This window comes from Meriones unguiculatus, chromosome 3, assembly GCF_030254825.1.
Source record: "Meriones unguiculatus strain TT.TT164.6M chromosome 3, Bangor_MerUng_6.1, whole genome shotgun sequence".
In the NCBI taxonomy this organism is placed as follows: domain Eukaryota; kingdom Metazoa; phylum Chordata; class Mammalia; order Rodentia; family Muridae; genus Meriones; species Meriones unguiculatus.
In genome coordinates, this window is record NC_083351.1 from 122,909,141 (window position 1) to 122,936,663 (window position 27,523).

Genomic DNA, 27,523 nt, shown 5'->3' on the forward strand with positions numbered 1-27,523 from the left:
GTGGCACAAGCCTGCAACCCCAGCATTCAGAAAGCTAAGACAAGAGGATTGTTATGAATTCAAGACCAGCCAATGTTGTGTGGCTGGACCCTGTCTCAACCAAAAAAGCATTAGGGCAGTGAATTCACATTCTGGTCTTCTATGTATTCCTTAGCTTCTTTGAACCCCAGTATCTTTGTGAAACAAAGATGTTCAAAGTCCCCTTTCTACAACTGGTAATGTTTAAATTCTGGATTGTAATTAGTGCTGGTAGGTTTTGGGGAATGCTTATTTCTGTTTGCATGTTGGTTGCCCGGTTAATTTGTAGCTTCGTATGTTGTTTCCATAGTCAGGAGAGATGTTGAAGTCTCATAGTAGTTCAACCATGTGACTACCAAGAGCCCATATGGTAAAAGACAAAAGAGTTTGGTTTGAGGAAGATTTTCTGTAAATGAGAATGCCTGAAAAGTCTGTCTTCTGAAAGTAGCCCCAAGAGTGTCTTTCCTATACACGTCACCTGGCAATCAGGAACCAGGAGATTTATGTTTACTCTTTCTTTAGAAACTGGAACTTGCCAAACTGAAACTCCTCATGGGCTTTGAATAGCAGCTCAAGTCTCCTTCTGTTGAAGAGCCTTGGGAAATATCCCACCCTGCTCCTGAGGCATTTGTTTCAGGGAAGTTTGCACAATTCATAACTCACTGTGTGGTTTTGTAGAAAGGAAACCTCCATTGCTGGCTCTTTGCTTCAGTGCTGGGAGTGCTGGCTTGCATTCCAGCATCCCTAAGCTATCTCACGGAGAGGCCTATGGTTGCTTTTGGCCAATGCTTCCAGTTTTTGGTTTAACATTTCTGATGTTTTGTTTTGTTTTAAGGGTAGCTCAACCATTGAGTTAGAATCCACGGTATAGAATTTCAGTAGATTATCTGCTATTGTTGGTGGTGGTGTCATACTGTTGCTTTAAACTAAAATTTAGCCATCACCATGTAACAACGAAATGGCTGCCAGTGTGGTACCTAGACCTCTAACTGCTCCCCAGGCCACACTCTCCTCCTCTGCTTCTCCCACTATCCTATTCTCAGGCTGCCAGGAGCTGCTGCTTGAGGCTAGGGGTATTACCAATGTATTGACTTTCTCTTAAGGGGATAGGAGTCAGGGAAGAGGGGGATGGGAAGTGAGGAAGGGAAAGTGTAACAGCAGTGGGTACTGAAAGCTTGGATGGTCCAAGTGTCAAAAGCAGAAGCATCCCAAGTAGCAATAAGCACAACAGGATGACAGCAGCTTTGTGTAAATCACGCCCCTGCTTGTTTGTGTCTTCTGGTTACATCTCTGTTGAGAGCTGGGCTGAGCCTTATGAGCAGGGCTCAACAGTCCCTGTTAAAAATAAACATGACGCCATAGGGCTTCCTTTTTTTTTTTTTTGGAACATAGATGTGAAATAGGTTTTAATGCTAAGAGAGTATGTTTTTAAAGAATATTGAAACAATGGGCATCCTGGCAGAACATACTGGTGTGGGGTTCTGAATTTGTCCTTCATTTAGGGCAATGGTTTTTGTTGTTGTTTTTTAACTTTGGGTGTATAGGAACTCCACTGACAATCTAGCACAGGCAGCTTATAACTCAGTAGCATCTGGGGTCTAGGTAGGGCTTGAGGGCTTGTGTTACCTTCCTTCCTCCTTCCCTTCCTTTCTTCTTCCTTCCTTCTTCCTTCCTTCCTTCCTTCCTTCCTCCCTCCCTCCCTCCCTCCCTCCCTTCCTTCAAGATTTTATTTATTTACATGAGTGTCTGAATGTATGTCTGGGCAGTATTCATGGAAGCCAGAAGAGGGCATCAGATCCCCTGGGACCAAGGTTCAGATGGTTGTGAACTGTCAGGTGAGTGTTGGGAACTGAACCTGGATCCTATAAGAACAGACAGCGCTCTTAACTGCTGAGCCATCTCTCCAGCCCCCACTGACCAGCTCCTGGTCGGTGAGCCACTCTGTGAGTAAGCAAGACTAAGGTTACTTCAGCTCTATCAGAGGCTGAGAAGCCCCTCTATGTAACCCTGGGCAGGGACCATTATCTTTGTCCCAGGACCTTGCATCAGAGGAGTAGACACAAGATTCTTAAAATTTCCTGCCTTCACCGAATTCTTGACCTACCTAAATAAAACTATAAGTAAACAGAGTCTTTCTCTAACTATGTAGACTCCTGAATGACAGTTTTAGTTTTTAGGAGATAAATAAGCAGCTTAGGTAGGGAAGGAACTGAAAGGTGAGTCCTTAATTTGTTTTGCATTCACTCTGTTATATTTATTTTAGGGGAAAGTTCAGCTGATAATCAGCTGACCTATTTCAAAGGGCTCATCGGAGAAAACCGAAACGTGGAGCGGTAAATCCGTTCCCAGCAGCTTACAGCCGCTTATAGCTCTGGCTCCCGGGCGATGGGGGTGGGGGAATAGAACCCATGCCCTCTCATGGACCATGTGGTCACCCCATACACATGGAGTGTGCACACACACACTGATAGAAACAAGGTTTTACCTCTGGAAATTTTATGTTGTAATCAAAATTCTCTCATTTAAATAAAAAAAATTGGTAGCCCAGAAATCTCGGCTAGGATGCAGAGAATCAGAAGACCTCTGCATTGCTGTCAGAGGTGTGTAATGAGGCAGAAGGTTGAGAACACTTACAGGTGCCTAAGCAGCCTAAGGGAGGACATGCATCTAACTGAGTGAGCCCACCACTGTGCCGACCTGCCGGCCCTTAGAGCGCACACCGCACAAGTACTCTGCACGTATGTTTTGGTAGTAGCCCTACTTTAAAAGTAGAAACAACCCACGTATACTTCACGTGATAAGTGGAAACTACATTCATGAACTTGCAAGGTAGTGAAGTTCTGATAACACATGACTGTGCCTTGGAAACACGGCTCTTCCTGAAGTCAGGGCTGGCGGACCACACACTGTATGCTCCCATCTCTAAAACATGCTCCCAGGGGGGGCATGTTAGTAGGAGATGGGAAGCAGATTGCTGGGTTTTCTTTTACTCTTTTGAACTGGCAGGACGGAGGAATGAGTACCTCCTAAGAGGGATGGGGATTTTCTTTTTAAGCCATTGTAGAAAATGTGGAATTACAGAGTGAGTGTTAATGGCTCCAACACAGAGCCTTATGTGTTAGCATTTGGTCCTCAGTGAGCAGTGCTGGGGTTGGGGGAGGGGAAGAAGCTTTAGGAGCCTAGCCAGAAGAAGTAAGTCCTGGGCACATGCATTTGAAGGGTCTACCTCATCTGAGTCCCTTCTCTCACTTTCTGACCACCATGGTGGTAGCTCTCTGCCGCACTATGCCATCCCCACCATGGTGAACTGAAGTGAGTAAAATAAATCTTTCCAAGGTCAGAGATTTTTGTCATAGGGACAATAAGTCTGACTCTCACTGTGAGATTGTTTGCATACCTTTGTGACTATGCTAAAAACAACCGAACTGTACATCTTATAAATGTTCATTTATATGCTGTGGATCATACCTCAATAAAGTGTGAAAATGTGCTCATTTTATTTCTTCACTCTTTAATAGAATCATGCTTCAACATTAAACATTGATATAAAGGCTTTGCACAGGGCTTTTCCACCTAAGAACAACACATTTTGAGATAGGAGCTGTCTCGTGTTCTTAGTAGTTAGCTCTGGCTTCTACACATTAGCTGGGGTCCCATTCCTCCCCTTTCTCCATCAGTAATCAAAACCGTCTTTGAGTGTAGCTAAATTCTCAAACCTGTGCACGTGGGCATGTGAGTGTGTGTGTGAGTGTGTGTGTGTGTTGTGGTTTGTGTTGTACAAAATGTTCCCTCAGACTGGCTAACTTTTAGAGTTCAGTCTAAGAGCTGAGTTTCATAATAAGGGGATTTATTTTAGTCACTATTTCTAAGTGCTCAGAACAGTATTTGACAGAGATGCCGTTTCTATATGGCAGTATGTGTGTGAATAAATGGATTTAGCTGTACTGGCAACAGTACTTAAAAAGCACACAAGTATAACAGTATCAAAAGCATCTCATACCTGAGGTAGCACATATTCTAACACCCCATGAACACCGTCACAAAGCGTGTTTAGGGGGGAGTTTGTGTGTAGGTTTAATGTAATTTACTGCATTGGTCTCCTCTCATCCCTACCTGCAGTATTCTATAACAGACTGATTGGGATGCCAACTGTTAGGTGGTGACCCGGGGCGCTCTCCATCCCTAATCCTGCAGTAACTGTAGGTGCCTGCCTGCTATCTAGGCGGGAGCTGGTCCCTGCCCACCAGCCCCCTAGACTGTCACCTCCGAACGTGTTCACACTTACCACTCTACATAGGAGAAGAAACGCGCTCCCGTCAGCTACAAATCAGAGCTTTGTCACCAGGGAGTCTTGCTTTTTCTACCCAGAGAAATCCACTTGAGTGTCGGTTCTGCTTCTGCTCAAGTTAGAGGCTAAATGTCAAGGTCTTGCTGCCGCCAAGTGCTGCTCTGGGGATTGTCACTTCTCAGAAAGGTGCCAGAACTTAAGCAGCTTGAGTGTGAGCCTTAGACCAGGCTGCTGTTGGGTGGGTCTCAGGGCCTGTGAACGTCTATAACTGTGTTCCCAAGTTTCCAGTCCCTGGAAATGCACACAGCCTTTATCTCCTGCCCCCACCCCTTCTTCGGTTTTAGAGCAGTGTTGCCAGATCTAAATTATGTCCTTTCTGAGCACCGAATTTCTCTGGTTAAGCAACATGTCACATAGTCTGCTCCCTCTTGTGTGGGCGAGGCTATAATAACCGGTGGCATTTGTGGGGGAATGTTTATTACACATTGTACGTCAGTGCCTTTACGTATAAATTCTTTTATTTCTGACAGACCATGTTACCAGTGAGTACATTGAGACACAGAGAATCCTTGCCCAAGATCACACTAACGGATGGCAAGACGCATAGGACCTCCTTACCCCTGCTCTCTTATGATGCCTTCTCAGCTCATTTCCCTTTCTGCCTTCCCCTAAGCTTTCATAATATTAGAAGCTTTAGTTTTTGAAAGTCATGGGCATTAGGAATAAAAATGAGGATTCCTGAGGTTAAAGCTTTAACATAACTAGATGTCCAAGTTAAGTAGACAAAAGCAGTAGAGTCAAGGCAGTGCTCCTGCCTTGCTCTCTGTCCTGCGGCATTTGCCCTACCTTTGATTAACAGCCCATAATAATGCTGGGGAATGTACCCTATCAAAACCAAACCCACAGTAGGAAATATGCATTTTAACGTTGGCTTTAGTACATGGAATGTGCTAGACTTCTCACTTAAGTGATTTTTTTTTTTTTAACTTTTGGAGAAATGTAATCTAAGCACTTGAAACTAATCTCTACTTTGGCATGAGTATATTGGAAAACTTTTATTGAATCACCATATTCTGTGTAATTATAGTTATATATGCTTCTCATAAAGCACTTTAGCTAAAATGTCAGTGTTTTAATAACCCAAGTAATGTGGCAATGGAAACTATTTTTTCTTTTCTGGAACTAGCTTAATTCTGTTTGTAAAATTATCTCCAGTTACATCTATTTTCTTTCTGAAAATGACATAAATTCATCCTTTTTATGTTTGAAAAAAATCCATATGTATCACATTTGTTTATTCATCCTCTTTCACTGGACGCTTAGTTGGCTTTTTAGCTTAGCTGTTGTAAATATTGCTATAGTAAACATTATCTCTGTGATGTCTTGACTTGGCGTCTGTAGGGAGCCGATGGGGTCCTGAGTGAATGTGTGGCATTGGCACAAGCATGGCCGTGTCAAGGATTTTAGGGCCTCACACTCTGGAGAATAACAAGGCCTTCCTTCCCTTGATCCCAAGTACAGATGCTGAGAATGGGTCACCTTTAGCTGAAACCAGTAAGTATAGAAAGTACCAGCCTCAACTTTCTCCTCCCAGATGACTGCGGCCTGAGACTGCTCTCCTGCAGTGAGGACCCCACCCCCGTATAAACTCATTCACCTCTTCATTCTGCTGGATATAATAACAGTGCTGAGTTTCCATCAGAGCTCGTGGCCCACTCAGTCCCAGCTTTACACCTGTCCAAGGTTCCTGATACCCCAGTCAGGTTGATCAGGTTGTGACAGGTGACCTTTGACAGGTGACTATGTGCTAGCAGTGGTGGGACTGTATTTAGATACATGAATGGAAAAGGCAGAAAAGGGAGCTTTTGGGGAGAGGCAGAACCGTGGCCTTGACAGCATTGGTTGGTATGGCTGAAGACAAGCTCTGCATGGCAATGAGGAAGCAGAGTCAAGCTGCCTAAATGTGACCCTCCCTGGGAGCGTCACCAGGGTAAATGGAGCAGGGCAACAGATGGGGAGCTTGTAAGCCCCTCGAGTTTGGACAGAAATGACAACAATCTGGGATTAGCTTTGGGGAGGTAGATCAATTTTATCTGGGGTGAACACAGGTTATATAGAACTTTGGGGAGGGAGTAGGGATATCCAGGGTGGGCAGAGGTCATGACTGAATTGCTAAGATACTGAGATGCCTCATTTATATGAGGAAGCATTCCAGGAACACAGGTGCGTGCTGAAGAGGTTCTTATTGCGAGACTGGGAATTGGACCTGTAATTTTCCTAACTATATGACATTCCTCAGATAGAGGGTGTGGGGGCCCAGATCCCCCGGGGAAGAGAAGAATAAGCCTTGCCAACAAAGTGAGTCCTCCATTTTACAGAGGCCTCGGGGCTTTCTGACACTGGTAGACCACAACCTCAGCAGCAGAGTTTCCGGACACCTGGACTTTTTTTTCTTGTCTCCTCCATCTCTGAAAACACCCATCGTTGGTCAAACTTAACCATGAGTCAGAGTCCCTGTGGCTTATTGGAAGTAGTCCATTACAGTTCTCCACTGTACCACAAACCCAAGGGTAAGAGCTCAGGGCAGACCTAGAGAGACCGTATGCTCAGACTGCATACTGCACCCCGAAAGTAGGTTCACATACTGCCTTTGGCTTGTTCAGCTCTGCTACAGATTTCCCAAGTCACATGCTCTTTGAATGGGACTGAAGATGCCAAGGGGAGGTCCTTCTCTCTCTGGCTAAGTGAGTTGGAAACTTCTGGCAAAGGCTCTTTCTTTCTTGTCGGGTGGCATGTCTATATGTACCTAGTCTACTTAGCTTCTGTGTGGCTGTAGGATACAAAAACACCCAGAAACGTGTCTTCTCGGGATACACCTCGAAAGGATGACGTGCTTATTTTTGTTGTTGTTGTTGTTTTAATCACACGGACTAAGAATTACTTTCCTTAACTAAAAGTATGATTATACACGTGTAGTATTAAATTGCAAACATGAGTATCTGTCCTTGTAGTGAGCTGTTTCTAATTATTTGTACTTTTGGTATTCTATTAAGAGCAGGAAATAGTGACACTTCCTGTAAAATATGGAATTTCTATTTTCTGTAAGAATTTTTTAAAATGGAAAATGGTGAATTATTATTATTATTCTATTATTTTTTTATATGACTACATAAATATTTGTATAAAGAACTTCTTTACAGGCTTAATACAAAGTAAAATATTAACTGGAAAATATATTTCAGATAATACATATATTTGATAATATATGTCAAAAAATTCATTAAAATATATAAGTGATAAGTTATATTTGAGTTATAGTATATTAATTTGTTAATTTATTTATTAATTAAAATAAATTAATTTTATTTATTTTATTAATTACAGTTTATTCACTTTGTATCCCAGCAGTATCCCCCTCCTTTGTCTTCTCCCAATCCATTCACTCTCCCTCTCTCATCTTCTCCCATGCCCCTCTCCAAGTCCACTGATATGGGAGGTCCTCCTCCCCTTCCCTCTCACCCTAGTCTATCAGGTCTCATCAGGACTGGCTGCATTGTCTTCCTCTGTGGTCTGAAAAGGCTGCTTACCCTTCAGGGGGAGGTGATCAAAGAGTCAGCCACTGAGTTCTTGTCAGAGACAGTTCCTGTTCCCATTACTAGGGTACCCACTTGGAGACTGAGCTGCCATAAGCTACATCTATGCAGGGGTTCTAGGTTATCTCCATGCATGATCCTTGTTTGGAGTATCACTCTCAGAAAAGACCCCTGTGCCCAGATTTTTTGGTTCTGTTGCTCTCCTTGTGGAGCACCTGTCCTCCTTTCATAAGAAGCAACTCCCCCTTCTTTCAGAAGATTCCCCGCACTCTGCCCATAGTTTGGTGATGTGTCTCATTATCTGCTTTTATACAATGCTGGGTAGAGTCTTTCAGAGGTCTTCTATGGTAGGTTCCTGTCCTGTTTCCTGTTTTCTCCTTCCAATGTCTATCTTGTTTGCCTTTCTGAATGAGGCTTGATGATCTTACCCAGGGTCGTCCTCCTTGCTTAGCTTCTTTATTAGGTGTACAGAATGTTTATCCTATCTTATAGGTCTAGTATCCACTTATAGGTGAGTGTATACCATGTGTGTCTTTCTGCTTCTGGGATACCTCACTCAGGATGATCTTTTCTCGTTGCCACCTTTTGCCTGCAAATTTCATGATCTCCTTCTTTTTAATTGCTGAGTAGTATTCCATTGTGTATGTACCACAATTTCTGTATCCATTCCTCTGCTGAAAGACATCTGGGTTGTTTCCAGATTCTGGCTATTAAGAATAAAGCTGCTATGAACATAGTTGAGCAAATGTCTTTATTGAATAATGCCCAGGAGTGGTGTAGCTGGATCTTGAGTTAGCACTATTTCTAATTGTCCGAGAAAACTCCAGATTGATTTCCAAAGTGGTTGCACAAGTTTACATTCCCCCCATCAATGGAGGAAGGTTCCCCTTTCTCCATATACTCTCCAGCACATGTTGTCACTTGAGTTTTTGATCTTGGCCATTCTGATGGGTGTAAGGTGAAAAATCACTGTTATTCTCTTTTAATAGCAAGACACAAGCATTCTGCAAGAAAATAGTTGGAACGTCCCTAAAATACGGGGGGGGGGGGGCAATCACCTTGACTAAATTCTAAATCAAAGCCAGCCGGGAACACTAGAACACAGCGAAATCACATTTACCTGCTAAGTGTGTGTCCAACAAGCACTGCTCCCAGTATAGATATATTTAGACAGGCTGGTGCACCCTGAGCAGTGCTGAGCAGCCGACGGGGCAGGCTTTATATCACCAATGTTATATCAGTGAAGTACAGCCACCGCTACGCACATCAGTCACCGCATTTCCAAACCAGTAAAGTTTTACTAAGATGCAAATAACTTAGAAAGTGAATTCTGGTGGTAAAGAAATGTTACACATATCGAAACAATGTGGTTGGGACTGGGTAGGCCTTGATCGGTTGTTCTTTACAGAAGAGGGAATTTAGGCTCAAGAGAAGCTGAGTGGACTTCCCCAGACACGAATAAGGAGCAGTTGTTTTCTAGCTGCTGACTTATGGTCAGACCTGAAGTACCCTCCTCTGGCAATCTGTCCAGCCACTCTGTGTAGCCGTAGAGACAGTCTGCCAGCACACAGCCTGGATTCAAGTAGCAGATGTTGGGTCTGCCAGTTGACTGTGACTCCAGCCCTGAAGGCAGAGCCAACTGTGCAAGTCAACACTATGTGGGCATAATTCAGAGGTAGTCCTGCATAGGAAGCATCCCAAGGCACCCCTCTCAAACAGAGCCAAGGCAGAGGAGGGAGGGCTTGTCTGCCCCTTTCCATAAGAGCGGGACTGAGAGGAAGACAAGCCACCACTGCATGTTGGAGAGCCTGTCTGGTCCTGAATGCCCAGTGAAATCGTTCATTGCTTCTTTCAGCCCGTGGAAGTACCCTTTCCCGGGTACCTGCAGAGATGGTTACTATGGTATCTGAAGGTTAATCCTTTTAATAGCATTCTCATGATGGCGAACATTGTGTGTGCTGTCAAGTATCACTGATTTCTGGAGCCCAGTTGGGGAAATTGGTGCTGTTTGTACCTGTTACTCCTGTTGACCAACTGCAAATACAATAAATATTACCTTAAAAAGCTGTTATGAGGGGTCTTAAGAGATAGCTTAGAGGTTAAGAGCACTGGCTGTTCCTCCAAAGGTCCTGAGTTCAATTCCCAGCAACCACATTTTGGCTCATAACCATCTATAAAGAGATCTGGTGCCCTCTTCTGGCATGCAGGCATATATGCAGGCAGAATAATGTATAAAGAATAAATCTTTTTTTTAAAAAAAGCTGTTATTAAAATTAACAGATGATATATAAAAGTGGATAAGATATTGGACATATACTGAAAACTCAACCAAAGTTCTCTGTGGCTTTCTTACTCACCTGGAAATAGCGGCAGACTTGGCTTGTCCAAGAACTGACCATTGTGCTACTTAGTAGAGTATTTTATGTAAAAAAAATGCTTTTGCTGTAAGCAATGGATAGGGGGGAAAGATGATGACTTGTTACTTAGAAACTCAACCTGGGGTAGAGACAGAGACAAATATGCAGTGAATCTCACTTTTTAAAGAGCCTTGTCTTTGGGTTGAAAGGCTGAGAATCCAGTTCCTGCTCCATCACTTAATAAAATATGATGGTGATTGACTGGAGCCGGGTAGATCAGTGGTAATATGACATTCTGGATTCAAGCCCCAGCACTTAGAAAAAGTGTAAATGGAAAAAATGAGGAAATGGCCAGACCACAGTGAGGCTCTGGTCTTCACTGTGAGGTGAAGAACCACGTCTGCTTGGGTCTCTGAGGGTTGTCGTGGAGCTCTGGTAAAGAAACATGTGCCTGGGGAGGTGAAGCCTTGCTGGAGATGAGTGCTGAGGTGATGGACTGCTAAGGAGGTGTGTTGTCTTCTCTTCTTGCAGTTTCCATCTCGCCGCTGCGAAAGGACACGTGGAATGTCTCAAGGTCATGGTTACCCATGGTGTGGATGTGACTGCCCAAGACACTTCTGGTATGTGGTTCTCAACCTCTTAATCAACAAGCCAGTGTGAGGATAAGTATCACGGAGGTGCTACATGTTCATTGTGGAAAATTCAGCATCTGCAGACAAGCCAGAAGCAGGGGAGGGGGGGGAGAGGGAGGGGGCATCAGTGGTGAAGCTCTGCCATTGTTTTATTATTTGTCCTTCCGGGTGTTTTCATTTTCTGTGTGTCTGGTCAACTGGAGACTGTATGTTTCTCTTACTCCAGTATGGTACTTTATATTGTTTTCTAGGACTATATGTGTAGATCAACCAATATCTCCTAATTCTTGATTTTATGTAAACTGGATAAATGTGGTAGGTTACTGGTAACATATTTCAGAGCCAGCTTAGACAGAGGATGACTTTCCTCTTGACCCTTGCTGTACTGCAGTGCCTCCAGAATCATCTGGGAACTGGGAGAGGTGAAGGAAGAAAGGGAAAGAAAGAAGGATGAAAACAGTACATCGAGGAGGAAAGAGAAGGGAGTAGAGGGGAGAATGAGAATGTAATGTTTAGTGTTGTCAGCTCTACAGAATTTAGAACTGATGACCTGGAAGATTGGTCCTGGGCGTATCTATGGGGGTATCACTGATGATGTTGAGGTGGAAAACCAACCTTGATGGGAGATCTTGGACTGAATAAGTGCGGGGAGGATGAGCTGAGTGCTGGCATATATGTATCCATTACTAGCTTCTGTGGATATAGTGCAGCCAGCGACCTCAGGCTCTTGCTACTTCCTTCTTGTGGGGGTCTGTAACCTGGAACTGAGCCAAATGAACCTTTCTCCCATAACCTGCTTCTGTCAGGTTATTTTTATCACGTTAACATGGGTGTTTCCAAACCTTCGGCAGAGTGCAGGGAATCATATGAAAGAAGGAGAGTTATTATGATGTGGAAAGGATAGGAGCTCCACAAGGACCAAATTTATTTCGGCACAGGGGTCTTTTCTGAAACTGACATTCCATCAAGGACCATGTATGGATATAACCTAGAACCTCTGCTCAGATGTAGCCCGTGGTAGCTCAGTAACCAATTGGTTTCCCATAGTAAGGGGAACAGGGACTATCCCTGACAGGATCTCAATGGCTGGCTCTTTGACCTCTCCACCCCCTAAAGGAGGAGCAGTCCTGTTAGGCCACAGATTAGGACTTTGCAGTCAGTCCTGATGATAGCTGATAAAACAGGGTCAGATGAAAGGGGAGAAGGTCCTCCCCAAGCAGTGGACTTGGAAAGGGACAGGGAAGAGATAAGAGAGGGAGGGTGGGATTGGGAGGGAATGAGGGAGCGGGATACAGCTGGGATACAGAGTTAATTAAATGTAATTAATAATAAATAAAATAAAATTTTAAAAAATTGACATTAGATGTCCTCATGGAGGTGAGAATATCTGAATCCACCCCTATCCCTCACATGCATAAAAATAAAAACAAATTTATAAAAAAACAAAATAAAACAAAACAAAACATGGGGGTGTTTCCTAAAAGCTTCCTAGGTAATACTATTGTGAAGCCAGCGTGGGCAACAATGAGCAAGGTACATGAAAGGGAAAGCAGGATAGCCTTGTCTTCACAGCACTGCCCTTCAGCAAGTAGGCCCTGGGGTCGGAGGCCTAGGATATGTTCTCTGTTGGCCACATGGAAAGTTCAAGCTAATGACTTCATTTGTCTCTTGCACTTGACAATCTTAGGTTTCTAAAAGGATTACAATAAGTTTTACTGGGCTATAAAACGGGTATAACTGCACAGACTTCATCTGGGATTTTCATTAAGCTATACTGAATTCCTTCCTCTCCTTTCCCTAAGTTGCTAGAACAGCCATTTTGGGGATCAGCCAGGTGTTAAAGGCTATTGTTACCCACAAGATGGTTGGAAACCTAATGTTTCAGAATGGCCTTCAAAGTCTGCGGCATGTTTGACTCTACTTTTCCTTTTTTTTTTTTTTTTTTTAAAGTAATTTGCTAGTTGGGAATCTTTATACTTTGAGAATGGTTGTGTTTGTTTTCTGGAGAAGCCAAAAATAAGATACTGGTCAGTTATCCCATTCCTATATAAGCAAATATGAGTGGCTAACATACCTCCAGTAATGTCAGCAAGGGCACTTGCTCTCTGACAAAACTACAGTGTCAAAGAAGTGGGCTGTCCTGGGGTTCTAGCTCACTGCTTCTTTTGTTAGGAAACAGATTAGCTGGGAATCTAGTTATTCTATCATATCCAAACATAACCCTTGTGTCTCCTTAAAGAGACAAATGATCTCCTTTGATATATGCTTGTGATAGGAAAGTATGGGGGAAAAAGAATGCAAAGAAAATAACAGCTTCTACTCCTACTAGAAAGAAAAAATATATATTATGCTTCTTAAAAAACAAAACAAAAAAAAAAAACAAAAAAACATGTTCTTTATTTAGCTCAAACTGCATTATAGAATTCTGTCCTGCCTTTTGGGGTGTGTGTTTGTGTGTATGTGTACATTCATGCTCATGTGTTTGCAGGTGCACTTGTGGTATGGAAACGAGAGGCCACCCTATGATGTCATTCACTGTGTTTTTTGTGACAGGGTCTCTCCTTGGCCTGGAGCCTGTTAAGGGGGCTATGCTGGCTGACCAGCAAGCCCCAGGCTCATCCTAAATCAATCCATCCCTGCCTCTCCAGTTTGGGGAATTATAAGCACACACCAGCATGCTCACCTTTTTATTTATTTTATTTATTTTTAATGTTTGATTAATTTATTTGATGAAAAGAACTAATGACTGCCACAGAAAACAATCACAATTAGACCTGCTTTTTTAAATAGCCAGTTCTCAGGGCATTATTTCAAGTTTGGACTTGTAATAGTTCTCTAATTGGTCCCTCTGCCATCCTTTTTCTCTTTACATCACCACATGAGTATATTAGTCTTCTTAAGACATAGCCCAGAGTATGCAATTTCTGCTTAAAACTCTTCAATGCCACCTCATTGCCCACCAAATTAAGTAAACTGTACTTAGCATGATGTCGTGGAAAGAATGCTGTCAACATATCTGTATGCTCACCTTTTTTAAATGTGAGTTCTGAGAGATGGAACTCAGGTCTTCATGTTTCCATGGTAAGCATATTAAAAAGTTAACACCAAGCCATTGCCTTTTATTTAGCATCACACCCTAATCATTTTCCCAACTAAGCTCCTAAAGAATCTAAGCATTTTTAAAAAATGATCATATGTCTCTACTGGACTGCTGAGAGTCAGGTCAGCAATGCACCCTGAACATCCCAGCTGCACACCACCTTCTTGTGGACTGAAATAGCGTGAAGTGGCACTGGAGTCGGTGCTTGAACCATCTTTGAGTCTCTGAGGTGCTGGCCAAAGGGAACTGATTGAAATTGGTGACTCTGAGTGCTCTATGGCCCAGGATGTTGTACAACTGTTCCACGGAGTCTCACAGCCTTCAGTCACTTCCTGTCATCTGACAGCACCCCATTGAGGCCAGCACCATGCTCCTGAGGCTTCACTGTTTTATCTGGCCTTGGTGAGGTACTGGCTTCTCCAGTGATTGCATGACACTGGTAATAAGAGCGAGCATGACAACAAATGAAGGAAATGTCTGCATGAAGAAAAGCATATTGGGTGTCTGTCATTGTCTGGCCCATGTTGCTCACATTTTCCCTCCATAACAATGAGGATAAACTGATGGCTTCTACTGGCCCTGCCTGTGTCTCTCCAGTGACCTGGGCTCTGGTACTCACTCTCACTGTCCCTCTCAAGAAAATGAGGGAAAGAAACAAGTCACTGTGCCTGAGTGGGTTGTCTTTAGTACCAAATGGCTTTTATAGTTAGAGGTCAGTTAAAAAAAACTCAGCTTTGACAAACTGTTTTAGCAAACCCACCTTAAATGTTGCACAGTGTTACTGAGATGCAGTGGCCTTCAGTATGAAAATCTGCTGAGAACTGTCACAGAGGGGGGATACAAGATGGCAGCGACCAGCACACACCGTATCTGAGGGGAAGAGGATCAGAATCTCCGAAATTGCTGAGTGGAGGAGCAGCTGAACAGAAAACAATGACATCATGGCTTCTGGGAAGAAAGGGGACAAACCCTGAACTGAGAGCAATAGGATACAGGTCAACCTCGGACTTCTCCTGGGGACTCAGTTCCCATGCACTTCCCCTTTAATGTGCAGAGGCACCACAGACAGCAGAGGAGGCAGCAGAGAGGGCCCACAGTGGACACAGCACTTAGCACAGAGCACAGTGCTGGCTGCTCCGAGCACAGAACTCCCTGCTTGAGATTTGAGACCGAGAACATTCAATCCCCTGGCATTTCCCCACAACAGGCCTCCCTGCTCCCTCCTTGGCAGAGGCTGAGGCTGCAGAGGCGGTCCACCATGTCTGCCACAGAGCGCAGAGTACAGTCCCCAGTGCCCACAGTTCCTAGCATAGAATGTAGTGCCTGCAGCTCCACCAGGCCAACCAGGCCTGTGGCTCTCCAGGGCCTTACAGAAGGTATCTGTGCCAGAGGCCTCCTAGTTCTGCCACAGTGGCTAGACTCCCAGTGGACCACAACACCAGGCCCCAAGTCCTGCAGCAACATAGGGACTCTTGGGACAGCATTATCAACATTGAAGCCCCTGCTCTAAGGTCTACCAGTAAAATCAAGGCAAAGAATTCCTGGAACCCAGACAGATCTGAAAACCAGAACGACAGTATGACAGGACTGCAGACCACTGAAGTATTCAGGAAATCAGTGCAGGCACATTGCACCCACAAACTGCACCCACTAAAAGCACTAGCATCCACACACCCCTGCACCTGCTCCCACCGCATTCCAAGCATCTACACTCTCTAGCACTCTCTCCTTCAAGACACACTTTGACACACACTTCCACACTTGCTCCCCCACAATTGCAACTTTGCGCCAGTGGCTCTTCCTACCTTAGGTACAGCTGAAACACCAACACACACTCTCAAACCAGTGGACCTCTCTCATCTTCCTGAAGAATACTGCAGACACCAGAGAAAGACGGACCCAGTCTGAAGAACAAATAGTGAAGGTTACAGATAAGTAGATGGCCAGAGGTCTGCATAAGAACACACCCAACAAAAATCAGGACATCATGGCTCCACCAGCAACCCCCAAAATCAATGGATATTTTAATTCATCAGAAAAACAGAAAATGACTTTAAAGGTATGCTTATCCAGTTATTAGAGGCACACAACGAAGAGATGAACAAATCTCTCAAAGAAATATCCACACAAGTAGAGGCAAATAAACAAAGCTCTCCAAGAAATACAAGCAAGTACAGGTGCACAAGTAGAGGCACAATTACTGGCATATAGAGAGGAAACAAACAAAAAATAGAAGCCATCATAGACAAGAATCAACATTCAAACAGATGAAGGAAGTGGTGCAAGGTGTGAAAACAGAATTAGAATCAATAAAGAAAACACAGAGAAAACCCTGGAGCTGGAGAACTTAGGAAAAAGATCAGGAACCACAAAGGTAAGCATCACCAATAGAATACAAGAGATGAAAGAGAGAATCTCAGGTGCTAAAGATAAACTTGATGAAATTGATACTTCTTTCAAAGAAAAAGTAAAATTGGAAAAGTCACAAACACAAAGCATCCAAGAAACCAAGGACACCATGAAAAGATGAAATCTAAGAATATAGGAATAGATGAAAAAGATTTTAGGCTCCAAGGTCCAGAAAATAAGAAAATCATAGAAGAAAATTTTCCCAACTTAAAGAGATGTCCATAAACATACAAGAAGCCGACAGAACATCAAATAAACTAGACCAGAAAAGAAACTCTTCACATCACATCATAGTCAAAACACTAAACCTACAGAAGAAGGAAAGAATATTAAAGGTGGCAAGGGGGAAAGGCTAAGTAACATATAAAGGTAGACCTATCAGAATCACACCAGACTTCTCAACAGAAACTATGAAATCCAGAAGGGCCTCGGCAGATGCCAAGCAGACCTTAAGGGACCACAGATGCCAATGGGGACTACTATACCCAGCAAAGCTATCAATCAACATAGATGAACAAAGCAAAATATTCCATTACAAACCTAAATTTAAACAATATCTACACAGCAACCCAGCCCTACAGAAAATACTAGAAGGAAAACTCCAATCCAATGAAAACAGCAACACCCAAGAAAACATAGGATACAGATAATTTTAGTAACAAAAATTAAAAGAAAACAAGCAATGAATCACAGTAACACCACCAACTCCACAATAAAAGGAATTAACATTCATTGGTCACTATTATCTATCAACATCAATGGACTCAACTCTCCAATAAAAAGACACAGACTAACAGAATGGTTGCAGAAACAGAATCCAACATTCTCCTGCATCCAGGAAACACATCTCTGCAACAATGATAAACACTACCTCAGAGTAAAGGGCTGAAAAAATGTTTTTCAAGCAAAAAGACCCAGAAAACAAGCTGGGGTAGCCATCCTATAATATCTAATAAAACAGACTTTCAACCAAAATTAATCAAAAACAGATGAGAAGGGGCACTTCATTCTCATCAAAGGAAAAATCCACCAGGAGGACATCACAATTCTGAACCTCTATGCCCCAAATACAAGAGTGCCTACAATTGTAAATGAAACATAGTTAAAGCTTAAATCACACATCAATTCCGACATCAATGGTGGGAGACTTCTACACTCTACTCCACAAGGGACAGATCATCTAGACAAGCTGAATAGGGAAATAAAGGCAGTTACAGAGACCCTAAATCAAATGGACCTAATAGACGTCTACAGAACTTTTCACCCGAACTCAAAAGAGTATACCTTCTCTTTAGCACCTCATGGAACCATCTCCAAAATAGAACATATAGTCGTTCACAAAGCAAGCCTCAGCAGAAACACAGACATTGAAATAATCCCTTGTATTCTATCTGCCCACCGTGGGACCTAAAGCTGGACCTCAACAACAGCAGAAATAGCAAAAAGCCTACACGCACATGGAAACTGAACAACTCCCTACTCAATGACAGCTAGGATAGGGAAGAAATAAAGAAAGAAATTAAAGACTTTCTAGAATTCAATGAAAATTAAGGCACAATATACCCAAACTTATGGGACACAATGAACACAGTGCTAAGAGGAGAATTCAGAGAACTAAGTGCTTTCGAAAAGAAATTTGAAACATCTCATACAAGCAACTTAATGGTCCACCTGAAAGTCCTAGATAAAAAAGAAGCAGACACATCCAAGAGGAGTAGGCGGCTGGAAATAATCAAACTCAGGGCTGAAATCAATAAATTTGAATCAAATAAAACTTTTCAAAGAATCAATGAAACCAAGAGCTGGTTCTTTGAGAAAATCAACAAGACAAACCCTTAGGCAAACTAACTAAAAGACAGAGAGGAACTATCCAAATCAGCAAAATCAGAAATGGAAAAGGAGACATAACTACAGACACTGAGGAAATCCAAACAATAATTAGGTCTTACTACAAAAGCCTATATGCCAAAAAATTTGAAAATCTAAATGAAATGGACAATTTTCTTAATAGATTCCATTTACCAAAATTAAATCAAGATCAGGTAGAAAGATTGAATAGTCCTATATCCACCAACGAAAAAGAAGCAGTCATCAAAAGTCTTCCTCCCAAAAAAAACCCAGGGCCAGATAGTTTCAGCACAGAATTCTACCAGACCTTCAAAGAAGTTCTAACTCCAATTTTCTTCAAACAATTCCACAAAATAGAAACAGAAGGAACATTACCAAACTCATTCTATGAAGGCACAGTCACCTTGATACCTAAACCACACAAAGACCCAACCAAAAAAGAACTTCAGACCTCTCTTATGAACATTGATACAAAAATAATCAGTAAAGTACTGGATCCAAGAACACAAAAAAGATGTCATCCACCATGACCAAGTAGGCTTCATCCCAGGCATGTAGGTGTGGTTCAATGTACAGAAATCTATCCATATAATCCATCATATATATATAAATAAAATAATAAAAACATGGACAGAGAAAACCCACATGATCATCTCCTTAGATGCTGAAAAAGCATTTGACAAAATCCAGCACCCGTTCATGTTTAAAGTCCTGGGAGAGATCAGGGGTACAAAGCACATACTTAAACATGGTAAATACAGTATACAGGAAACCTATAGCCAACATCAAACTAAACAGAGAAAACTTAAATCAATCCCACTGAAATCAGGGACAAGACAAGGCTGTTCACTTTCTCCATATCTCTTCAACATAATACTTGAAGTCCTAGCTAGAGCAATAAGACAACTAAAGGAGATCAAGGGGATACAAACAGAAAGGAAGAAGTCAAAGTATCACTATTTGCAGGTGATAGGATAGTCTAGATGAGCAACCCCAAAAATTCATCCAGAGAATTCCTTCAGCTGATAAACATCTTCAGCAAAGTGCCTGCAGAAAAAATTAACTCAAAAAAGAAAAATCAGAAGCTGTCCTGTATACCAAAGACAAAACGAGAAAGAAAGTGGGGAAAGAACACCGTTCATAATACCCAGCAAAACATCAAGTACCTTGGTGTGACTCTAACCAAGCAAGTGAAAGACCTATATGAAAAAAAAAAAAAAAAAAAACTTCAAGTCTCTGAAGAAAGAAATTGAAGAAGATATCAGAAGATAGAAACATCCCCTGTGCTCATGGATTGGTAGGATTAACATTAACGTAGTGAAAATAGCCATCCTGTCAAAAGCAATCTACAGATTCAATGCAATTCCCATCAGAATACTAACACAATTCTTTACAAAACTTGAAAGAAAAATTCTCAACTTCATATGGAAAAACTCAAATCCCAGAATTGCCAAAATGATCCTGTAGAACAACTGATCATTTGGAGATATCTCCATCCCTGCTCTCAAGCTGTACTACAGAGCAATAGTAATAAAAACTGCATGGTACTGGCATAGAAACAGAATGGTGGATCAATGGAATCAAATTGAAGACCCAGAAATAAACCCACACACCTATGGATACTTGATTTTTGACAAAGAAGCCAAAACCATACAATGGAAAAAAGACAGCATCTTCAACAAATGGTACTGATCTATTTGCATTTAAAAATGCAAATAAATCCATATTTATCACCCTGTATAAAACAGAAGACCAAATGAATCAAAGACCTCAGTATAAAACCATACACACTAAATTGGTTAGAAAAAAAGTGGGGAAGAACCTAGAACTCATTGGTACAGGAGACAACTTCCTAAACAGAACACCAACAGCACAGGCTCTAAGATCAACAGTCAATAAATAGGACTTCATGTAACTGAAAAGCTTCTGTAAAGCAAAGGACACTGTCATCAAAACAAAACAACAGCCTACAGACTGGGAAAGGATCTTTACCAACCCTATAACTGACAGAGGGCTAATATCCAGAATATATAAAGAACTAAAGAAGTTAAAAAGCAACAAATGAAGTAATCCAACTTAAAAATGGGGTACAGAGCTAAACAGAATTGTCTGTAGAGGAATATCAAATGGCAGAGAAACACGTAAAGAAATGTTCAACGTCCTTAGTCATCAGGGAAATGCAAATCAAAAAGACCCTGAGATTTCACCTTACACCCATCAGAAGCCTAAGATCAAAAACTCAAATGACAATACGTGCTGGAGAGGATGTGAAGAAAAGAGAACCCCCCTCCACTGCTGGTGGGAATGTAAACTTGTAGAACCATTTTGGAAATCAATCTGGCGCTTTCTCAGACAATTCAGGATACTGCTTCCTCAAGATCCAGCTATACCACTGCTAGGCAAGTTTACAAAATATGCTCAAGTACACAACAAGGACATTTGCTCAGCCATGTTTGTAGCAGCTTTATTCTTAATAGCCAGAACCTGGAACCAACCCAGATGTCCCTCAACAGAGGAATGGGTGCAGAAATTGTGGTACATCTACACAGTGGAATACTATTCAGCAATTTAAAACAAGGAAATCATGAAATTTGTGGGCAAATGGTAGGATCTAGAAAAGATCATCCTGAGTGAGGTATCCCAAAAACAGAAAGACATACAGGGAATATAATCACTTATAAGTGGATACTAGACATGTAATATAGGATAAACGTACAAAAACCTGTACACTTAATGAAGGTGAGCTAGAAAGTGGACCCTGGGTAAGAACATCAATTCTCACACAGAAAGGCAAACAGGAGGAGGGACATTGGAAAAAGGAGAAAACAGGAAACAGGACAGGAGCCTACCACTGAGGGCCTCTGAAAGATTCTACCCAGCATTGTATAAGAGCAAATAATGAGACTCATCAATAAACTTTGGGCAGAGTGCATGGAATCTTAAGAAAGAAGGCAGAGTTAGAAAGACCTGGAGAGGACAGGAGCTCCACAAGCACATCAACAGAACTAAAATATCTGGGCACAGGGCTCTTTTCTGAAACTGATACTTCAACTAAGGACCATTCATGGATATAACCTAGAACTCCTGCCCAGATGTAGCCCATTGCAGTTCGGTCTCCAAGTGGGTACCCTAGTAATGGGAACAGGGACTGTCTCTGACCTGAACTCAGTGGCTAGCTCTTTGACTGCCTCCCCTGGATGGGGGAGCAGACTTGCCAAGCCATAGAGGAGCACAATGCAGCCAGTTCTAATGAAACCTGATAAGCTAGAGTCAGATGGAAGGGAGAAGGACCTCCCCTATCCCTTGGAGAGGGTCATAGGGGGAGATGAGGGAGAAAGGGTGGAATTGGGAGGGGATGAGAGAGGGGGCTACAGCTGGGATTCAAATTGAATAAAGTAATTAATATAAAAAATAAAAATTTAATTTAAAAAATTGGTTACTGAGGGTCTGGAGAGATGGCTCAGTGGTTAAGAGCACTGATTGATCAGGGAAATGCAAATCAAAACGACCCTGAGATTTCACCTTACACCCATCAGAATGGCCAAAATCAAAAACTCAGGTGACAACACATGCTGGAGAGGTTGTGGAGAAATGGCAACCCTCCTCCACTGCTAGTGGAAATGTAAACTTGTACAACCACTCTAGAAATCAATTTGGAGCTTTCTCAGACAACTAGGAATAGCGCTTCCTCAAGATCCAGCCATACCACTCCTAGGCATATACCCAAAAGAGGCTCAAGTACACAATAAGGACATTTGCTCAACCATGTTTGTAGCAACTTTATTTGTAATAGCCAGAAGCTGGAAACAACCCAGATGCCCCTCAACTGAAGAATGGATACAGAAATTGTGGTACATCTACACAATGGAATATTACTCAGCAATGAAAAATAAGGAAATCATGAAATTTGCAGGTAAATGGTGGGACCTGGAAAGGATCATCCTGAGTGAGTTGTCCCAGAAGCAGAAAGACACACACGGTATATACTCAGTCATATAGACATATAATATAGGATAAACCTACTAAAATCTGTCCACCTAAAGAAACTAATCAAGAGGGAGGACTCTGACTAAAATGTTCAATCCCCATCCTGAAAGGCAAAAAGGATGGACATCAGAAGAAGAAGAAAACAGGAAACAACCTAGAAATCTGCCACAGAGGACCTCTGAAAGGCTCTGCCCTGCAGACTATCAAAGCAGATGCTGAGACTTATGGCCAACTGTTGGGCAGAGTGCATGGAATCTTATGAACGAAGTGGAAAATAGTAAGAGCTGGAGAGGACAGGAACTCCATAAGGAGAGCATCAGAACCAGAAAATTTGAACACAGGGGTCTTTCAAGAGACTCATACTCCAAACAAGTACCATGCATGGAGATAACCTAGAACCCATGCACAGATGTAGCCCTTGGCAGTTCAGTGTCCAAGTAGGTTCCATAGTAATGGGAAGAATGACTGCCTCTGACACCAACTGATTGGCCTGCTCTTTGATCACCTACCCCTGAGGTGACCAGGCCACAGAAGATGACAATGCAGCCACTCCTGATGAGATCTGATAGACTAAGATCAGAAGGAAGGAGAGGGGGACCTCCCCTATCAGTGGACTTGTGGAGGGGCATGCGTGAAGAAGGGAGAGGGAAGGTTGTATTAGGAGGGGAGGAGGAAGAGGTTTATGGGGGAATACAAAGTGAATAAAGTGTAATTAATAGAAGTTAAAAATACAAAGGGGGGGAAAAGCACTGGCTGCTCTTCCAAAGAACCTGGGTTCAGTTCCCAGCCCCACATGGTAGCTCACAACTGTCTGTAGCTCCAGTTTGAAGGGATCTGACACTCTCATACCATGCACATAAAATAAAGTAATTCTTAAGAAAGAAAGAAAGAAAGAAAGAAAGAAAGAAAGAAAGAAAGAAAGAAAGAAGAAAGAAAAGAGAAAGGAAGGAAGGAAGGAAGAAAGAAAGAAGAAAGTAAAGAAAGAAAGAAGAAAAGAAAGAAAGAAAGAAAAATCTGTTACTGATACTCAGACACTGCCATTTATTGATTACATTATTATCCTCATTGTTGTCATCATCATCATCATCCTGCTTGGCATGTAATTCATTTCATAGACAGGCAGGCCTTAAATTTTCAGTAACCCCTCTACCTTTGCCTCTCAAACTCTAGGATTACAGGGATGCACCCCTATGCCTGGCCCCTGAAGGGATTTTTCAGCAATGGTAGGGTCCTTCTTTCAGAATATGTTACAATGATGCTCTCTGCTCATTGTATTCACAAAATCTATAGGAGGTCTAATATTTGGTACAGAAATTGTGGTACTTTTACACAATGGAATACTACTCAGCAATTAAAAACAAGCAAATCATGAAATTGGCAGGCAAATTGTGGGATCTAGAAAAGATTATCTTGAATGAGGTATCCCAGGAGCAGAAAGACACTCATGGTATATACTGACTTATATAGACCTATAAGATAGGGTAGACATACTAAAATATGTACACCTAAAGAAGATAAAAAAGTAAGAGGACCCGGGGTAAGATGATCAATCCTCACTTAGGAAAACAAATGGGATGGACAAGGGAAGTAGGAGAAAACAAGTAAAAGGACAGGAGCCTACTGCAGAGGGCCTCTGAAAGACTCTACCTAGCAGTGTATTAAAGCAGATGCTGAGACTCAGAACCAAACCTTCAGCAGAGTGCAGGGAATCATACGATAAAAGGGGGAGGTAATATGACCAGGAGAGGACAGGAACTCTACGAGGACAAAATATATCAGGACACGGGGTCCTCTATGAGACCTTTTCTCTAACCAAGGGCCATGTGTGGATATAATCTAGAACCCCTGCTTGGAAATAGCCCTTGGTAAGCTACCTATCCAAGTGGGTTTCCCTAGTAAGGGGAACAGGAACTATTTCTGACATCAATTCAACGACTGGCTCCTTTACCTTCCCCCTACACCCGAGGGAGGAACAGCCTTGCTGGGTCACAGAGGAGGACATGGCAGCCAGTCCTGAAGATACCTGATAAGCTAGGATCAGATGGAAGGAGAGGAGGACCTCCTCTAGCAGTGGACTTGGAAAGGGGCAGGGAAGAGATGAGGGAGGAAGGGTGGGTTTGGGAGGGAATGAGGGAGGAGGCTATGGCTGGGATACAAAGTAAATAACCTGTGATTAACATAAAAAATAAAAATATAAAAAATAAAGCTGTATAATGATAAAAAATAAACAAAACAATTTATAGCAAAAAAAAAAAATTAACTATTGAGGGTACACTCTGGTGGTGCACACCTTTAATCGCAACAGTCTGGACACAGAGGCAGGCAAGTCTTTGCGATTTCAAGGCCAGCCTGGTCTACAGAGTGAGTTCTAGGACAGCCAAAGCTACACAAAGAAACCCTGTCTCAAAAAAAAAAAAAAACAAAACAAAATGAATTGAAAAAAAAATTTAATATCTCTCTTTTAAGTTGTCCTTCCATATGAAATGCTTGGAATTCTGATAATTTTTATGGCTGCCCCAATGAATCTTGGAGGAAGAACATGGGTCAACGCTTTAAATAGCTGGCCTAACCTAACTGAGATGGTCAGCGTGACATCTCAGCAGCATCAGGCTGTATATTTATTGTATAAAATCATGGAAAGCTCACGTATTTGCCTCCTGCTCATGGGACTTCTTTTGGCTCACTTTTTATTCTCACTTACTCAGTAGGCCATTGAAAGGCTTTGCCCTTAAAAACAAAAACCTGACAACACAACAACAAAAATAAATAAATAAATAAATAAATAAATAAAATAAAAATAAAAATAAAAAAAATTGAGTTTGGTTTGGTGGCCTTTATCATGCAAATTTAGACTTAGTTGAAACCCAAAGGTTTTGGAAGAGGCAAAAGAAGAGATTAAGGATGATTTGCGTATTTTACAGCCCTAAATTTTCTCTAATCTCTTGGTGTGTTTTTCCTAATGAAACTTCTTTAGTTACAAAAAATATTGAGATGAGTGAGAGTCTGAAGTATGAAAACGTAAAACTCAGTAGTCCTTGGAGGGGTGAAACCTATGAGTCCTCCTCCACTAGCACCTGCAGTTGCTAGACGACTTGTTTGACTTTTGTGTGTTTGCTCGCTTTTGTTTTTAAATTTCTGGGTGGCCTTCCATTCTATTAGACATCCTAATCCCCCTCAAGATTGCCACTTTATGAAAATGGAAAAGGTAACTCTGGACAGGATGTATTGAGGCATGCTTTTAATACCAGCATTTGGGAAGCAGAGACAGGCACATCTCGGTGAGTTCATGGCCAGCCTGGTGTACATAGTGAGCTCCAGGACAACCAGAGCTGGGATGAAAAGTGTGGGTCTAGAATGTCTGATTAAGTGAATATTATCTTTTCTCATCCCCTATCTTTTTTTTTTCTGAGACTGGGGCGGGAGTAGGTAGGGGAGGAGATAGTATGTCACTCAATGTCACTCAACGTCAGACATTTTAGAGGGTGATTCATAATAATGGCTACATATTATATAGTTCATGTTTTAACTTCAGATAAAGAAAATCTTTTAAAGTATGATTTATGATGTTTGACCTGCTACTAATGCATGTATGTGGGAGGGTCGTGAGAGGTCACAAGACAAGGATCAGCATACCTGGCTGTGAAAACACTCCAGATGGTGACACTCAGGAATGGCCTTGGGTTCTACACTGTGCTTTAAAGATAGGGGCAAAGGGACAGTGTCATAACTAATAGTAAAACAGGTGCTGTCCAGTCTGCTTCCTGTCTGGGAGTGCAGCAAGGTGATGAGGCCTGTGCTTTAGTGGTAAGAATTCATGTACAGAGAAGGATGTCCTTAAAAATGTCATTTACATATGTGTACAATTGTAAATAATAACCAGTTAAATTGGTGATTTTACTGTAGAAATATATCCTGAATTTTGAAACTGATCTTTAAGGAAATATTTTGAGGCATATCATTTTGGATATTGTGTAGTTGTCATTTCTTAATTATCTGCATAAGTATTTCCAGATGTTGAAAAATGGCACAGGCATATGAATACCGTGATGAGACATCACGGTACACTGCTAGCCAGTTCTTCCCTCTTTTCTCTAGAAAGCTTCAGCTACGGAGAAATGATCATGTTGGTAGTTCAGAGGAAGGTGCTTAAGTCACTTTCAATATAGGATCATTTAGCGAAGTGTCACCTGACACTCTGGGTTTGTAATGATCAGCAGTCTTTTTATTTGTGTACAAGGATCTGCCAAAATGAACGTGAATTATGGTTGCCTTGCTGTTTGTCTGTAGGGAAGTTGCTCCCTGACAGCCCAGACATATCCACAGCTGTCTGGGAGCCAGGAAAATGCATCTTCTCCTTCCAGTGGGCTTCTGTCATAAATAACGCATTCTGTCCAGGAGAATTTTTATTTGGAGAGAGAAATTGGTTTTAGTGCTAGCAGTGAGAGACCTCTTGCTTCAGTTTGGTAGTGTCTGGGAATGATTTGTGATTTGGATTTGAGACCAAGTGAAAAGTACTATTCTGCTATTTAGGGATACACATCGCAGGGGAATAGATTTTTGCTTCTCTTGACATCAGTCAGTCACTTACAGGTATGACCAGAGCACTGGAAATGAAATGAAAGCCTGATATTTAGTTATGGTACCATGTTTGTATATTCCTACCACATTGCCTTTGGACAACTATGCCTCTGTCAAATGAATGGTGTTTGTGTTGAACAGCTTTTTTTTTTCCCAGAGTAGTCAACAGTTAATGCATTGCATGCACAGTATAAACAATCCCCAGTTTACAATCAGGAAGTGTTCCAGAAGCTCATTTGTAAGACATTTGTTTAAAGTCTAAAATGTAGTTGTCCTTAGAAACTGTAGGATAACTGGTGGTTACGGAGGCCAAGCTAACCACCAAAGCCTAGTAAATGCGGAGCAAAATGAAGCTCAAAATCTCAGACATCCTTTCATTCTGAAAAGGAGAGGGGGCACCCTGGACCTAAAACAGAAGAAAACAAAGAAATTCTTAGTTCCCACTTTCAAGGATCTTTCTCATCCTTTTAAGAGAGGGTTGAGGGATTTCTCCTACTCCAACTAAAAAATGCTTTTAATCACTCAGGGTACTTTTGCAGAGATTTGTTCTTTTGAGAATATGATTTTTTTTTTTTTTAAAAAAAAATGTGGCTCTAATAACCTTTTTTTACCCTCTAATCCTTAAGGTATTTCTTAGGCATGTGATTATTTAGTAAATTCTAGTCAGTGTTGAGTGAAGACTAATCAAAAAGAAACATGGTACTTTGGAACTG

At 41.9% G+C, this 27,523-nt stretch overlaps 1 protein-coding gene across 3 annotated transcripts in view; it reads left to right on the forward strand.

Annotated features, from left to right (window-relative positions):
* Positions 1-27,523, forward strand: part of Rai14 (retinoic acid induced 14) — a 148,703-nt gene that overhangs the window by 94,262 nt on the left and 26,918 nt on the right. For all 3 annotated transcript variants that reach the window (XM_021656353.2, XM_021656352.2, XM_021656355.2), the window contains exon 4: positions 10,788-10,876. In XM_021656353.2, the coding sequence (XP_021512028.1) occupies positions 10,788-10,876 (89 nt within the window). The remainder of the gene's footprint in view (positions 1-10,787; positions 10,877-27,523) is intronic.